The sequence below is a fragment of the Diospyros lotus genome, chromosome 2 (genome assembly GCF_014633365.1).
Source record: "Diospyros lotus cultivar Yz01 chromosome 2, ASM1463336v1, whole genome shotgun sequence".
In the NCBI taxonomy this organism is placed as follows: Eukaryota; Viridiplantae; Streptophyta; class Magnoliopsida; order Ericales; family Ebenaceae; genus Diospyros; species Diospyros lotus.
The window spans coordinates 46,675,141-46,692,037 of NC_068339.1; the positions used below are offsets into that span (position 1 = coordinate 46,675,141).

General features: G+C 35.0%; 3 protein-coding genes across 8 annotated transcripts; 2 read left to right on the top strand and 1 right to left on the bottom strand.

The window, feature by feature from the left end:
* Nucleotides 1-480: 480 nt before the first annotated feature.
* LOC127795840 (ubiquitin-conjugating enzyme E2 34-like) lies at nucleotides 481-8,020 on the top strand. Of its 4 annotated transcripts, none has more exons than XM_052327764.1 (11): nucleotides 481-635; nucleotides 764-955; nucleotides 1,728-1,858; nucleotides 3,720-3,774; nucleotides 4,701-4,739; nucleotides 4,862-4,925; nucleotides 5,057-5,118; nucleotides 5,200-5,239; nucleotides 5,328-5,355; nucleotides 6,304-6,395; nucleotides 7,422-8,020. In XM_052327764.1, the coding sequence occupies exons 3-11, from the start codon at nucleotides 1,802-1,804 to the stop codon at nucleotides 7,666-7,668; spliced, it is 684 nt and encodes a 227-aa protein (XP_052183724.1). In that variant the 5' UTR covers nucleotides 481-635; nucleotides 764-955; nucleotides 1,728-1,801; the 3' UTR covers nucleotides 7,669-8,020. The 4 variants fall into 4 exon arrangements, with proteins under 4 accessions (XP_052183724.1, XP_052183725.1, XP_052183726.1 ...); XM_052327765.1 differs by having other exon boundaries at nucleotides 764-910; XM_052327766.1 differs by having other exon boundaries at nucleotides 764-896.
* Nucleotides 8,021-8,155: 135 nt separating this feature from the next.
* Nucleotides 8,156-10,975, top strand: LOC127795839 (uncharacterized). Of its 3 annotated transcripts, none has more exons than XM_052327760.1 (5): nucleotides 8,156-8,284; nucleotides 9,459-9,547; nucleotides 9,676-9,804; nucleotides 9,922-10,002; nucleotides 10,428-10,975. In XM_052327760.1, the coding sequence occupies exons 1-5, from the start codon at nucleotides 8,233-8,235 to the stop codon at nucleotides 10,821-10,823; spliced, it is 747 nt and encodes a 248-aa protein (XP_052183720.1). In that variant the 5' UTR covers nucleotides 8,156-8,232; the 3' UTR covers nucleotides 10,824-10,975. The 3 variants fall into 3 exon arrangements, with proteins under 3 accessions (XP_052183720.1, XP_052183721.1, XP_052183722.1); XM_052327761.1 differs by having other exon boundaries at nucleotides 9,705-9,804; XM_052327762.1 differs by lacking the exon at nucleotides 9,676-9,804.
* Nucleotides 10,976-11,341: 366 nt separating this feature from the next.
* LOC127795838 (RING-H2 finger protein ATL3-like) lies at nucleotides 11,342-12,858 on the bottom strand. The gene has a single exon (XM_052327759.1). The coding sequence runs from the start codon at nucleotides 12,433-12,435 to the stop codon at nucleotides 11,614-11,616; it is 822 nt and encodes a 273-aa protein (XP_052183719.1). The 5' UTR covers nucleotides 12,436-12,858; the 3' UTR covers nucleotides 11,342-11,613.
* Between the last annotated feature and the right edge of the window lie 4,039 nt (nucleotides 12,859-16,897).

Sequence of the window (16,897 nt, forward strand, 5' to 3'; positions counted from 1 at the left end):
AAATATAAAAATTGAGAAACAACAAAATTAAAATAATAAAGTGTAAAAATGACATTATTTTTTATTTTGATTTTTTTAATATGGAGATTAAGGTGAAATAATTGAAATTATTAAATTTGTAAATTGAACCAAAATGATTTATAATTTAAACAAAATCGAATTGATAATTTTGATCAATTTTATTAATTATTTTAATTTAACTAAAATATTGTTCATTCTTATCAAAGATTTTTTATTTTTTATTTTTTAACTTACAATTTTGTAAACATTTTTCTTCCTATAACGTGTTGACTATTTTTTAGATTTTTTTCAATAAAAATTTAAATTTTAGGTAAGCCTTTGTAATTAAATATGGTTGAAGTGATAATACGTGATTTGAAAAAAAAAAAAAATTGACTTGATATTGAAAATTTCGGGTAAAAGTGGGAAAAGAAGAAATTTCAGGCCCTTGATGGCTATTAAAGCCTAAGAAAGCGACAAATCACAAAAACATATCAATCAATAAGACACCGTCCACGACGGGGAACGAGCGAGGTCGGTCTGAGAGAGGGCCAATATCTCAACCTCTCAAGCTCAGGATCCAGAAGAAATCGAATCCCTAACTCGCCTCAACCCACTTATTGCTCCATACTCAGGTAACACGTCTCTCTCAGTTGATAATTGTATTGATTTCACGATTCTTTGCCTGTACGTGTGATTTTGTTCTTCAATTGGTAAATATGGTTTCGATGTTGGGTGTGAAGATGGGAATTCTCGTGTGCAGACAGGAATTGAGGTGTAAATTGGGGGAGGAGCGGTTAATTATATTCACTTGGAGTTGCGGTAATTTTGCAACGGAAGTTGATTGCCGTCACGAAGAACGTTGTTTGCTACTTGCGGCGGAGAAGCCTCATCAGGTTTACATCAAATTGTTAGTCCACAGACGAGCGTAACGCTTCCTTAATTTGTCCTATAGGTATTGCAATTTCCTTTTCTGCAGGGTGGGGCTTCATGTAGGATATGTAAAGCTTACTGGAACTGAGACTTCCCTAAGGAAAATGAAAGAGAAAACTGAATTGCTTGTATAGATATAAGTTTAATGGTTAATCAGATGAAGGAATATATTTTCTGGCATACATCTGTTGGTTTTCTTACCAAACCAAAAAAAATAAATAAACATATATCTCCAGTTATTTCATTTCCATTTCTTTTTCTTTTCCCGAAATAAATTCAAATTACCAATATAGCATTAGGGTTTGTGACTTGTTAGTAGAGGCTTTGTGTGTTTATATATATAATAAGGGCTTAGTCAATTGTCTGATTGCACTGTTGGTGCTTTCTTCCTTTTGGTTTCTGTTAGACTTGGCCCCTCATCAGTTTCTTTTGTAAAGTCTGTTACTCGATTACCTAACATTTTTGAGACAGGTGACGGACACATCTAGCATTAGTTGTTATGACAAACATGTCAATGCATTCATGCTGGGGCCTGTTGGGATAATTCATCCTGGTAACATATAGTAACTAATTCTGTTGATGAGGCTTCCATATGACTTATCATTCATGCTTGGGAGCTGGTGTAATTTTATCTGTTTTCTTCGCAATCTTATAGTCATTACCTAACATTGTTTTCCTAGTAACTATCTTTTCCCTGAAAAAGGAAAAATTCTATTTTTTTCATCTAACAAAAAGAAAAAATAATTATTTCTTAATTATCTTTATGAATGCGTGTTATATTTTCCTGTGAGCAGGGTGTCGGGACAGAAAGCAAATTCAGTCTTGGGATTCTACCTGTTATTTGCTCTGTACCATTCAAAGTTGTTAGATGGCTGAGAAAGCATGTATAAAGCGCCTTCAGAGGGAATATAGAGCTCTTTGCAAAGTATGCTCTGATACAATTCTGTTTACATGATCATGAACTATATGAACTTACATAATTACATAACATCAAACACACACCTAACCATTTTCAGGCATGCACCATTGGAATGCACATAACCTCCAACTAAGTAATTATTATAAAACTATCAAAAATAATTTTAATTGACTATGCTACTAGCAAACAAAGATCAAACTATTTCCAAAATTAGCTCTTACAAGAAATTCCAAGTTGATCTCAAAAGAACTCATTATTTTAGTTTTTTTTTAAATGGTCTCTGATGTTTTATAAAAACAGTGGAATTATGGTGCCGTACTATTATTTCATGTTGAACTAAAATGTTTCAGCCATTTCGATGGAATTGAAATAGAATTTTTAGAGTTAAATATGCTTTGCTCTATTTTGCATCCCTAATTTAGTCAAACTCTTCGAATTGCATTTTTCACCACTTTGGTCCACATTTTGACTCCCTTAAACACTTGAGGGAAAAATGTCAAAGTTTAGGTTACATGGGTGTAATTTTTCAACTAAGTTATGAGGTAAAGTGGGATTCAGTGAAAGCAGGGGGAAGCAAAATGTATTTAATCCTAAAAAAAAGTGTGCACTTTACTACAACTGCAATGTGAGCAAAGTGTATTTAATCTTTTAAAAAGCATGTATTCACTACCATGCAAGTTGCATTTAATATTTTTCATTAACATAGTTTAAGGGAATTTTGCATTTGAGTATATGTTACAAAAAATGCATAAAGAATATGCTTGTCACTTTTAACAAATAAGACTTGCACTAAGGGTTCAAAAGAATTAAGTTAGAAATCAATTTGTAAAATAAAAAACAATGTAAGGATTCATATAGCTGACCACCTAGTGGGATTTAGGCTTGCGATTCTTGTTGTAGCCTTTCTTCTTTCTGACTTTTTAATATTCAAGTACTTAAAAGTCCAAAATTTTGAATTTATATATTAATAGAGCTTTAAAATAGATATTATACATTTTTATTCACATTTCTTTCCTAATATAAAGAATGTGACTAGTACTTTTTCATATTTTAATTAGATTGTCGTGTAACAAAAAAAAAAAAAAAACGAAATAGCTATTCTATACTTGTATACATTAACCCCCCCGGCCCCCTGGGTTATGTTTTTAAAATTACTGTGTCCAAGCATGTGTTTTGTCTGTGTTTGCGTATGTGCTTCTTAACAGAATTTTGTTCTTTGGGCTTTGACGAGGGGGTTCAGTTTCATGATGCCTCCAACTTGATTATGATTATGATATAGTAGTGTGATTGTTGTAAAGCCGTGCTCCATTATTTTTGAAAAGCATGTTAAGACATTAGACCCACCTAGAGGGATTAAGGCTTGTTTTTGTTGTTGTTTCTATGTTAAAACAAAGAGGATTTCATATGTAGTACTTGTCTTCTATGATTCTCTCATGTACAGAAGCTAAACTACTGGTTTTAGTATATTAGAGATGCAGTGACAAACTATAAACTTCCCCCCTGCTTGTAGATGCCTGAGTATGTCCTTTTCCTACCCATGTTTTTGTTCTTAATTCACTTTCCCCTTTTATCATAAATAAATATGCCATGAAGGCTTAATTAGATAGTTGAATTTCCTACTTTTTTTGGTATTATTTCTTTACCACTTGTATTGTTTTATGGTTAGGAGCATATTGTGAGTCTTTTATGATTTTCTTAGCTTTCCTTCTTAAATGATAAAGGTTCATCTCCTGTTATACTATTTTGATTATATCTTAAATATGTTTCTTAAACTCAAAAGATGGTTAATGTGTGCTTGCTATGTTGAAATAAACTTTTAATGACCGCATTTAGTTCTATGGTGATGTTATTTTATCTAAATTTGCAGGAACCTGTTTCCAATGTGACAGCCCGGCCTTCCCCCAATGATATTCTTGAGTGGCGTGAGTTTTTTTTTTTTCTTTCATCTTTCTTATGTTGTTTTCATTACATAGTTCATCCGGATGAGAATCCAAAAATCTGGATTGAGATCCTTTCTCTCACTTTCATTCATGTGTAGATTATTTTTCCTTTTGTGTTATCTTATGATTAGTTGACGTCAATATGGTTATAAAATATAAAATCATTAATTGTTGACCCACGGTTAAGATACACTTGCTAATTTCCATAAATGCAATTTCTTCTCCACCCTTCCCATATATTGTTTTTCTGTGATTGTGCTTTGATATTCTTTATTAATGTTAACTTGTGCAGCAAAGTACTCTCCATCTAGAATTTATATTTTCACTCCTTGAACAACTGAGCAGAGAGTGGAATTGATCAATTGGCTAGGCATCTGGTTGATGATCAGCATTATGAAGTGGCTAAGCATAGGCTTTTTTAGTGATGCGCATGACACAGTGATAAAATGTTCTGTTCTTTACAAATCATATTTCAGGAACCTTTTCATAATCTTTAATTTCCCACTATCAATTGCCTTTTGAGTTAGTTAGGCCATAGTTAATTTAATTTCTATTAATTGAACTTCTGGACATTGTTTTAAAGCTGCATGTACTATTAGAAATGAATGGCTAAGTGCACTGATCTAAACCAAATTTATAGGAGAACAAATATTATTTCTTTATTTGTAACTTTTTCTAACTTTAATGGAAAAACATTATTAGACAAGTGGGTTTTATCCCTTCCAAATGTATAATTTATTAAGGACCTTGAAATTTCATTCTTCTTTTGAAATTGAGATTTGAGCCTTTTCATTGGCATTTATCCTTATAACACATCTGCTGCCACGCAAGCTTTATATATTTGCTTTTCTTACCACTAATTGCTTATAAATTGAAATAGCATGATGTTCCATATTCATATGTTACAGATTATGTACTAGAGGGAAGTGAAGGAACTCCGTTTGCAGGTACAGATGTATATTATTATTTTTGGTTTTTGGTAGTATTGAGTACACAAGAAGATTGTTTCACTGCTGGACTTCGTTTTCTTGTACACATGAATTTATTTTGACCTGATGATTATTGTAAGGTGGATATTACTATGGGAAAATCAAGTTTCCGCCTGAGTATCCATTTAAACCTCCAGGAATCAGGTACCATTGGTTCTTGCCTGCTGAACTTTGTCTACAAATAAATTTGCATGCTCTGCTGTCTTGTTTGTTTTTGTTCTTTTTGATGGTGAACAAGGTTGCCCTTACTGAGATTACTTTTTTGTTCCCTGTAGTATGACTACTCCAAATGGACGGTTCATGACACAAAAGAAAATCTGTCTATCTATGAGCGATTGTAAGTGCTACTGATTTTCACTGGTGTGGAACCATCCGATATCTCTGATAATTAATTATTTTCACCTCCTTAACATTGCAGTTCATCCAGAAAGTTGGAACCCAATGTGGTCTGTATCAAGGTAATAAACTATGAGGAAACGGATGCCATTGTCTGCAGGTTTTATTTAACCTATGGTACTCACTTGTTTTCTTGTATCTTAACTGCAGCATACTTACTGGCCTTCTTTCATTCATGGTGAGTTTGTCAATCTCTATTATCAACGACACATTTAAAAGGGCCCTGTTCTGATTTTCTTTTTGTTATTTGGTTATTTATTTTTTATTGGGCTGCATGACCAGTGGTTTACAACTTCACATCATAATGGGTTATAACTTCCTTTGGATCCTATGCTATCATGTCTGCTTCCTTGCCATTTAGTTAACTGCGTGTCTGTTAACTTCTATAAGGTATTTCACAATTTTTAGTATGTTTGATGAGTGTGTCTGAAACCACCCTAAATCAACATAAATGGAAAATATTGCACCATTTTAGGCTATTTTTCACTAATAATATTTTACAGATACATCTAAGAGTACCTAAATGTACAAGATTTCCACCACTACAGGCATTGGGGACAGTAAAAATATGTAGCTTTAAGCTCGTGTATAGAAAGGCTGCTTCTGTTTTTTGAACTTTTGATACTCGGGGAGCAATGAAGCAACTTGCTGCTGTGCAAGGTCTCTGCCAGACCAATTTCTTTTCCAAAAGACTTGACTCATCTTTGGCTTCTTGCTGATGACCTTATCAGAAGGATATTCTTCAAGGTCCTGACATTTTATTTTGCCAACCAAAATAGTTAAATTGAAACAAGTACTTTGAGATGCAATAGCCTAACTGTGTTTGATGCACTTGTTTGGGACCTTGGGTGGCTGGAGGCTTTAATGCTCTGCCTAGCTCTTTTGAGCATCATACCATCATTTGCTTCCATTTTATTTGATTGTTCTGTTTTATTAAACGTTCATGGGCCTGATGATGTTTTATTGAACTGTTTGTACTGTGAACTTACCAGAATATTCCCAGATATTATTTGGTCCTTTTCAATAGATCATGCATCTATTGAGATAGGGGCAATCTCATACTCAATAACTTTGAACCGTTTTATTATGCTTCAAAGCTTTAGTTTGCATATTTTTTTCCTTGCAGATGGACAAGAGTCCCACAACTGGCAGTGTAACCACTAGCATTGCCGAGAAGCAAAGGCTTGCAAAATCTAGTCTTGCTTTTAATTGTAAGAAGTAAGTCTCTTACAACCATTGAGCCTGTTTTTCTGAGTTTCTGGTGGATTATATAGAATCACATCTTTGTTCATTTGCATATAGACTATTGCATCGTTACTCTGTCCTTAGTAATCAAGTATTCCCATCCTGAGCCCAGTATCCGTCTTCCTTACTGTTTCTTCATAGGATGTATGTATATTGTCTTTGTTGTCTTAGATGTACACGCTCTGTGCCCTAACTTGTGGTCAGGTTGACACTTGGTTTGGTGTTCACGGAGTATCTTCATATATTTATGCATATATATTCTGAACTGTGATACTTATAATCATATATCTATTTATCCATGGAGGATAATTGTATTTAGATTCTCATATATGATGTATACAATGCTTCCAATGGATATTTGTTGTTTGAAGTCTGAGTTTCTCTAGTTCTGAAGAAGCTTCTGGTATTTTTTTTCCACAAAATTAGGCACTTCATCCAAGCTATCTTGAAACCAGGTTATGATGTATCCTTCCTATATGATTAGAGCACAGTTAGATGAATACAAGAATAGATTGTAATACTTGCATATGCCTTATATAAGTTTTGAAAGAAGAGATTAAAGTAAGTCAGATTTAGTTCATGTTCCTATCCACACTATTGTATTGTAAATGTATCTGGTATGATAATTGGAATATTTGTGATCTTTGCTGTTGTGTATGATGTTCAAAAAACAAAATTACAGACAAGAAAAACGTGATAAGAATAAATTCATATTGATATATATATATATATATATATTCATGAAGTATTCATTTATTTCTTTTTTCAGATGTTCTCGTATCATATCCAACTGTGAATATTCATATTGGCTGCTATTCACCCCCATCCATGTGGTTTATTAGCTCGGTAGAGCGTCAATTTAAGTTTTTGATTTCTTCTATTTGTGGAATGGACCATGCACATAATATGATGATGCTTTGGAATTTACTTATGATCTCAGTGATTTCTGCTACGGTTGCATTACAATAGATGGATGATTCTGACATTCTTCTTAAGCAGCCCGACGTTTAGGAAAATCTTTCCCGAGTATGTGGAGAAGTATGAAGAGCAGCAGGTTTCAGATCAGTCCGTTATAGAACATCCATCACGGGTTCTGACTGCGCAAGAAAGGTCCAGACCTCTGTCAGAGAAAATTGACAATCCTATCCAAGACAAGAAGAACAAAGTAGAAGCGCCAATCTGGATGATGCTGCTGCTGGTGTCTGTAGTTGGTATTGTAATGGCGCTACCATTGCTTCAACTTTGATAGGCAAGGTTAGTGTAGCATTAGTAACATCCATACAGGCTTATGCAACGCGTTACTAAGGCCAAATGGAGGAGGAGAGGATCAATTGGATCTCTTGGTTGATAATAATATCATCTCTTATCAATCCTCTTGAGTTTCTGAGTTTTCATACATAGGATGCTTTACATTGGTTTCGCTTCTTTGGTTAACTGCAGAATTTCTCTTCAGGTGGGATTTTTAGCAAAGTAGGAATTGCTTGTGCTGAGATTTACCAAAGTTTGACACTTATACCAGCTTGCATATTGGAGTGATATTTTGTATATTTATATTGATTATGACACATAATAATATAAAATATTATTGTAAAGTGTTATTCCGAATGTTAAATTTAGGTGTGGAAGTAGCATTTTTGTTCAGCTGTCTATAAAAAAAAAAAAAAAATCTGTAAAAATGCTTCTATTTGTTAGGAAAAAAAAATGAAAGAGACATATGAGTTTATCCAAAATGATAAGATAGAATCTTTGGAATTAAATATTTGTGTGATGGGTAGTGTCTGACAGGTTTCAGCTGTCAAAGCGGATCTAAATGTCAAAAGCCATGAATGAAATCTATTCGATTCGATTTACAGCCAACACAGGTCAACCAAATGCCTCTCTTCTTCTTCATTTTATTTATTTATTTATTGGCTAATTTTTCAGAAACCCCTGATGATCTTTATGGTTTTATTTTTTTAGTATTTTGAGTTCATACGACTTAGTTTAATAATTTAGGCTTATTTATTTATTTACAATTGAGGGACTGTTCCTTTTTTTTTTTTTTTTTTTTTGGAAGGGATTGCCCCGGGGGGGGGGGGGGGGGGGATGATAAAAAAAAATTATGGGACATAATAATGAAGAATGTGACCTTTACGACTGATGTGATGGAGTAGAGTAGGGTTGAGTTCTGTCTGCCATGCCATCTGTTTTCCGTTCATTTTGACCAAATTTCAAATCCCCCCCTCAAATATATCCTTAAACCTTCACATAAAAATATACTTTTTTTGTTTAAAACAAAAAGTGAAAAAAAACTAACAAAAAAGTATAATAATACAACCATCACATAAAAATTTCCCTTTGTGAGATTATTAATTTAGTTAATTAAGTTATTTATATTCTAACTCTAATAAACATGAAATTGCTATTTAATGTTTTTTAGTGATGTCTATGTATTTATACGTTATCTTTTATGTTAAGTTAATGTACAAATATTGTTAAAAACTATTATGATAATAATTAAATTAAGAGATGTATAAAAGATTAAGATTGGGATTGGGATTGGGATTGGGTGGCGGCAGGGTGGACGTATTTCCCTCCGAAACAACAAAAAGCAGTTCCTCGGAAGCTCCGAAACATGCGGCGGATATTACGCATACGGCACACCCACTCCCACGCTCTATTTGGGTTTTTTTTTTTAATATTGTTATATTTATTTATAAAAGAAAAAGAACTACTGTATTCTTTCAAAATTATTAAACAATAAATTTATTTTATAAACTTTTTTTTTGTAGTAATTTAGTGTCTTTTTTTTACATTCAAATATTTTTTTATTGTAATAAATACAAATTATTTTAATGCTAATTATTAAAATAAAAAATATTTATCCCTTTGAAAAATCATTCTTTTGGCCTTTTCTGGCTTTGTTTATGAACTGATTTGAGTTGAGTGCACGTACCATACATATTAATGAAATAAAATCCTTCATTTATTGCCACCCATTTCACTTTTATTGTATTATTATTATTATTATTATTATTATCGTCCAATCCTTCTCAGTTTCTTCCTTCCTGTCCCTGCACAAAGAAAGAACAGCAAAGCTTGAGCGAGCAGCAAAAGGCTTCTCTTCTCATTTCTCCTGGACCAAGGTAACGTTTACAAGTAAAAAAGATTCTACTTACTGCACCTCACACATATTGTTCTTCTCTCAACTCTCAACCCTTAATCCTGATTTTGGTTTTGATTCTGTTAACCTGTCTTGTCTTTTGGTATAAAGTGTCTAGTTGTTGGGTTCTGTATACACAGTTTCTGCCTTATCATCCAAGATATTGTCCTTTTCAATGGCGGCAATTCCTTTGCCAACCATATGTTTTCTGTATGTTTATGTGGTGGTGGTGGAGAAACTGTGAGTTCCATTTCTTCTTCTTCATCAGTCTATTGTCCAGCCAAGAAGCAAATTTAATGTAAAGAAATGGGTTTTGCTTCCTTGTCAATCTTTTATCATATTTCTATGATTATGCAGGCAAGGATGAAGAAATCTCCTGTCCACCTGAGGTATGAGGCTGGGAACTATGGTTTCGATCCGAAGCTCGATTTTTCACAGGTAGAGAAACCCAACCCTTATTTTAGAAGTCGAATGTCGTGGCACCGAGCCTAACTAGGTTTCATTTTCTACCATCTAGTTTTATGGCAATGCTGCTATTCTGGCTCAGTGTCTGGTCCTTTGCTGAAGAAAGTATTCGATTCTTGGTTGTGAGAAGATGCCTTGATAACTTTGCATCATATATAGGAGGATCAAACAATCTCCAATTTTCCACACAATTTTAATTGTGATTGTTGTTTAGATTGCCTCAGAATTCAAAGTCAGTTAACTTAGCATGAAATCACCAATCTTTCTATCATCTACATAAGCAATGGGATTCTAAGAACTTGAATTTTGTCTTCAGAAGCCATTTGTTGAGAAACAAAGCACCTCTGTGATGGGTTTTTCACTCCGATTTCATGGAATCTGTATTTCTTTCTGATCAGTTCCTGGAAGAGGCAAGAAAGCACGCGAGCGAAGAGAAACCTGAGGGTGCGGCACAGCCAGAAGAAGGCAAGAAGAAGAGGAAGTCATGGAAGAGGTCTTTGTTCCCATGGTGGAAATCTGAGCAGAAGAGCAATTCCAGCAGGGAAGCCCCAGCCAGATCTCACTCATCCAAGTCGAGATACGGCAATGTTTCTGCCCCCAGCCCGATTCGCGAGAGCGGAGGTGCTGGAGCCACCGGGAAGCCCCGGCGGCCAACATCGGGGCCCCTCACGGGTCTCTTCCAGTTCCACCCAACAAAGAGAGTGGAGAATGAGATGCCCTATCTGTGCCTGGACAAGCTGACTACCGACCCTTATGATGTTCATTCCTATGGCCCGGTTTACTTGGTTACATAGTTGCTTGCAAATGGTAAATTCTGTGAAATCTTCGAGATGAAGTTGGTGACAAATCTATGGATCTGTAATATTTGATGCCACCTATGGTGGTGCTCTGTTATGTTTGTACCAAATTGAAAAGAAACAATAAGATGGGTTTGGTCATTGGATCATTCAAGGGTCCCTGGTTTGAAGATTATAATTTATATGCTGATTGAAGTTGATTAGATTGGGTTTCTCTTTTCAAGATATTTTGAGCCATGGTGCTCAGTAATGTTCTTACCAAATTGAAGAGAAAGGAGAGAGAGGAAAGGAGAGGTTCGGTTGATGGATCAAGGGTCCATCTAAAAACCCACAAACGGTGTGAGATTCCAAGAAAATCCCACATCATTCATATGAATTTTCCCTAGAAAATTTACTTTGGATGGACCTGATGAAGCGAAGGCAACAACACCAACAAGTTCTTTCACTAATTTGAAGAATTAAATTCATATGGATTGTGAACACAAATTATAGGCTTGCCATGGAAAAACCCAACATAGAGAAAGAAGAAGATACACATCTTCTGAAGGAGAAAGATGGATTGATTGTTCCAACTTCTCAAACAGAGAAGCCAAGCTTAGCCAACAACTATATGGACTCTAAATTTGTACAGTATACAACACAGCTCTTCCAATCAATTGGGAGATCTTCAAACAAATGCAGAAACAGCAAACAAACAACATTCACTGTGGAGATCTAAATCTAATTTCTTGCTCAGATCAAACCTCCAAATCAACCCAAAACTGATTGCTTTTTCCAATTCCTCGTCTCAAGCTCTGCTTGCTGGTTCTGCATCAACACTTGGGCCACAAGGATTCACTCGTCTGTCTCGGCTCAGAAGCCGTTTCAGCGACCTCAATCGGGTCGTCACCGGCGATTTCGGCTCTTCTTCGTCAGCAATCTGAATCTGCCTTGAAATGTCAATCACCAGAATCCCATCTGCCTGAGAAGGAGGAGGAGAAGAAGAAGAAGAGGAAGAAGAAGAAGACGAAGCTTGACGATCTTCTTCCAGAGCCGATCCCAGAGTACTCACCTGAGTTTGGTTCCCCCAAAACAGGACATTCGTCGGGAAACTCGGCGACTCCGTCTGGTGAGTCTCCGATCTGGGGAACTCTGACGGGGATTGGGCGGAAACGGGGTTCCGGCAAATCGGACAGGTGGCATGAGATTGGAACCACATATCGATGCAATCCACGTGAAACCCATGATTGCACTTGGGCAGTAGCCGAGCCTTGTCGCCGCCGGCGAGCTCCGTCAGGCAAACGGCGCATTCAAGTCCGTCGCTGAAGTCCTTCGGGTTGAAGATCAAAACGGGTAGGGTTTTGAGAACCGAAGGATCCAGGCCCCGGCGGGTGCCACCGGCAACCGCAGGGTCTTGGTAGCCGGGAGTGAAGTCTAGACGCCGCCGCCGCCGTGTGCCGGCAGAGGAAGATGATTCTTCTTCTTCTTCGCGGCGATACCAGAACCACTTGGCGTAGAGGTGGAGGAAGAGGACGAAGACCATTACGACGAAGAGGACGACGAGGCCGGCTGCCATGATCTTGCCTCGCGAGTCGCTCAGCGCCCGGCTCCACTCCGACGAGTCCCCCATTTTCCGGGAAAATCTGAAGCTTTCCCGGCAGAAAATCCCCAATCTGATTTCGCAGAAATTTTGGAAGTTGGAACCTGCAGCTTGATTTGGGGCGGGCGGGGATCGAGAGAGAGAAAGATGAGGTTTGACTGGCCCGTTTTAAACTTGCAGGACCTTGGGAGACGTGCAGAGATGGTTTTGAAGGGAAGGAAAATTCAGCTCAAGCAAGAAGAAGACGACGACGACGACCAATACGGCGTCATCAGGGTCCAGAGAGAGAAAGCGACATGAAGCTCCACCTTACTACTCAGAGAGAGAGAGAGAGAGAGAGAGTTGTGTGTCAGTCACAGTACGGCGGCGGGGAAGAAGAAGAAGAAGAAGGTGAAGGTGAGGTCTCTGCTTCAACTTCCACTTTGACTGCCGTTGTGGCGTTCCCCAACATCCGTCCATTTTTCAAGTCTCAAATCTCAAATTAATTTTACTATTCTTTTGGACTTTTTGGAAATATATGAATAATATTCTTCTCCCCAACTAATTATCCAAAAATTTGTATACCTCACTCTTTATAACAAATATCATCAATACACCCTCCCTCCCTCCCTCCCTCCCTCCATATGCTCTCTTATCACTACAACACAAATGTAAAGAGATTTTACCATCATATTCATTTGTTAAGTAACAAAAAGTTATAATTATCTAATTGTATACTATAACTTGAAATACGAGAAAAATATAAAAAAAAAATGTTCAGAAATCTAATTCAATCTCAAAAACTTACTTTAAGACTTTATAAATTTCTTACAACCTTAAATATTTGCCGCTAGTAAGTAACTTTTCAAAATTAAGAATACATCACTAAAATCTTCTCCATCAAAATAAAATTATCTCTTGATATTCAAAATTCTATACTCGTTCATTTTTTCTTCATTTTAAGGAAGTTGTAATGTACGTTAATTTAAATATTAAAGAATCCGATGACAATTCTTCTCTTATATCTTAAGGGTGCACAATTTTACATAGTCCATGGTATATGTAATTTTTCTAACCCCTTATACGTACAAAATTTTTTAAAGGAAGGATATGGTGGTGGTCCAAAGTTTGGATCTGTTGTGAATGTGACTATGAATTGCAGTAAGCAATTCAAAGTGGGGCCCAGCAGCTACCAATCAGCAAACCAAAGCCCATTTTTGTTTCCTCATTTCATGCAACTGTTCTGTTATTACCCTTTTTCAGCTCCAAATTTCAGCTAATGTCTCTCCCCTTTTTTCTCTCTCTTCATTCTCAGCATATAAAGTGAAAAAAGCGATCACTCGTGGTATTTCTAAGAAAGGAAAATAAAAAAATATTTTATTATTTATTTGGGTAATTTTTTAAGAAAATTTGTTCCCAAAATTGGGTTTGGGCACCGAAAGAGGCAGCTTTTGGGGGGTAATTAGGTAGGGTTAGGGTTAGGGTCAGGGTCAGGGGTAGGGAGGCAGAGAGATTATTAAGCAGCAATTCAAAAGGCTAATGATTCCCAAATTGCTGACTTTTTTTTGGACAACATCATGCTTTTGAAATCATAATTTTCCGCCTCTTGATGCGATTATGGCTGTTAATTTAAATAATAATTAAGTTTGATACTTTAATCCATATTTGGCATTAAGGTTTTTATGTATTTATTTATATTAATAGAATAATATACAATATAAAATATCAATGTGAAGCATTATCGTAAATATATCATCTTTAAATATCCAAATAATTAATGTTTTTGAATTAAACTAGCCATTCACAAAGTTAAACTTTGAGCTTGTGAATTTGATTCTTAATTTTGCTAGTATTTGAATGATTTTAACGCGATATAAGATTTATAAATTTTTGGCGAAATAACTATTTTATCAACGAGAATTTAATTAGTCACGAGCAAAATATGATCAAAGATGAGAACTCAAAGCTATACTTATTTATAAATTCACTCTTAATACTCTTTTTAAGTAAAAAAACAAATTATTAAAAGTCACATGTTTCACCAATCATAGCATGTGATGTATCTTATCTGTCAAAATGTAACACGTAACATACTCACTCTTCTACTGCCAAGAAACGAAACGCAATACATGCTCTAAAGTTCGAAAATCTCATAGATGATATCGTAAAAAATCTCACTCAATTGTCAAGAGCTTGATCCATATAAAGAATGAGATCTCAATAGCTAAAATTCTGTAACATCTATCTTCACAAATTCTATAATATTTATTTTAGCTATTTCTTAAATATTAACTTAATTGTTAAAAACTATATGACGAGACAAAAGTCTTACTCATACAAGAATTTGTGTACTTGGAATACTTGGTGATCCTTGCAATATCATTAACAATATGTTTTCTCCTTTATTTTTTTTAATTTGTTTTTCAATATATAGTGGTAGTCAATTGAAGTGGGTAGGATCTAGTATGTTGGACTATTAGCCTATCTTAATGCTACACTAAATGACATATTAGTTAATGTAACGCCCATTAATTTAATATTTGTAGAGTAACATATTTTATTTTAATATATTGTAGATACTAGCCATACGCTAAACCTATGTCAATATACAATAGCAATAGCATTAATACTAGCCTTGGTAACAATAACAAATAATATTGTCTAAAAAATTAAAAAACTAAATTCCAACAACAAATCTGTCCAAGATAACTAAGCATGGGAGTATTGGAAATAATTTCAAGTATCTCAACTCACTTTACATTCGGAGAATTTTACCTAACACTATCTTTATTTGGTTTGATGAATTCATCTCTAACTCAAGGTAATCGAGTCCAACAATCTCGGAAATAACTCTAAATATCTCAATGTACTTTGCTTATATAAAAGCTAACATTCATAAACAAAGAGACTTTTACCAATTACGTATTATCTTTAGATTATACCATTACAATTACTTATAGCACTAAGATATATTGAGAATGATTATCATTTATATCTAATTCGTGTATTATTTTGATCCATTCAATATTAAATCTCAAATGAATCTTTCTTTTCACCTACCTTGTCTCATTTTTCTAATTAATTTTTTTGATCTCATGCAAGTTATCTTGTAAAATTGTTCAAATTTCGATCCGAACCAAATAATTGGTCTAATCTTAGTCTTAGTATTAGCCATAATTGATTTTCAGTTTGATACTAGTCTATGATTGAAAATCAATTGTGGTTATTAAATATTAATAATAATTAAAATAATACATAATAATAATTAAAATAAAAAAATACGAACTGACACGATTTTCAATCTAGAATTTTTGCAAAATTCAATCTGGTCTAGAGTCGGTCAAGTTTGGTCTAAATCGAATGAACACTCATACTGTTCCCATCCACATGAGCCAAACAAAAGTACTATTACATTGCAGATAGAATCCCACAACGGCCACAAGTAGCATGTTGTGCATGCATAAACCCCCTTACATAACGTGATGGGTATAATATAACATCAATCACGCAACAACATAAATTTGCACAAACTTTTTCACACATTGTGATAGATGTGACACTCAAAATTTCAACTAAAAAATATTATTGGCATGAGATCATGGAGAGCATCAAGTTGGTGGGTGTGGTTGCATGTAGTTGAGCTACTTTTTCACTAGACCCAATTCAAAATTCAACTTCTTATCATCTAACCTATTTATTATTATTGACAGTTCTTCCCTTCTTTCTTCCTTTTAGTCTCTTTTCTTGACTGATTTTTTGGAATATATGGTACGTTATTATATGTATATTGAATTCAAAAACCTAACCTAACCTAACCTAGAGTTGACTACTAAACTATATCATTATTGTTGTCAAATCTATACATTCATGCATGCATGGAGATTTGCATGCACACTAGCTAGTGGTGGTGATCAGCCAAACTCATCAATAATTAATGATAATTAATTAATTCCATGATGAAAGGTAATTAGGGTTTTCATCAAAAGATGAACAGATGCAAATTGAGAGGTGGTGAGGGGTCTTCAGCCACTCAAAAAGAAAGACGACGAAGAAGCGTATAATTAATCTTTCAAGTGACTTACATTTTTGTTTTTTTTCTTAAATTACCACGTGTCGTTATATCATTTTCTTTAACTAACAAAGGCATGAGCTCTAGAGCTAATGAATGAATATGGGCTAGCTACATTAACTAAGGCCATATTCTTGAGTCTTTTCACAAGAGATGGGTCAATAAAAATTACACTAAGGTCATCCCACTAAATTATACAAGTCTCAATTCCGGAGAACACCGACTATATATCATGCTATTGCTTTTGTTGAAGAAATATGCGCTAGACTAACTAATTAAGGCCATACAAAATCACGCTGGAACCATCTCGAATGGGGCTGCATTATAAGTCTCAATTCTGAGGACCACCAACTCCCATGCATGATGCCGGTTTTGTTGGAGATGAGGATAACGACGCACGGACTTACAATTAATGGGCATTGTGCTGCATGCTTCTGCAAAGAG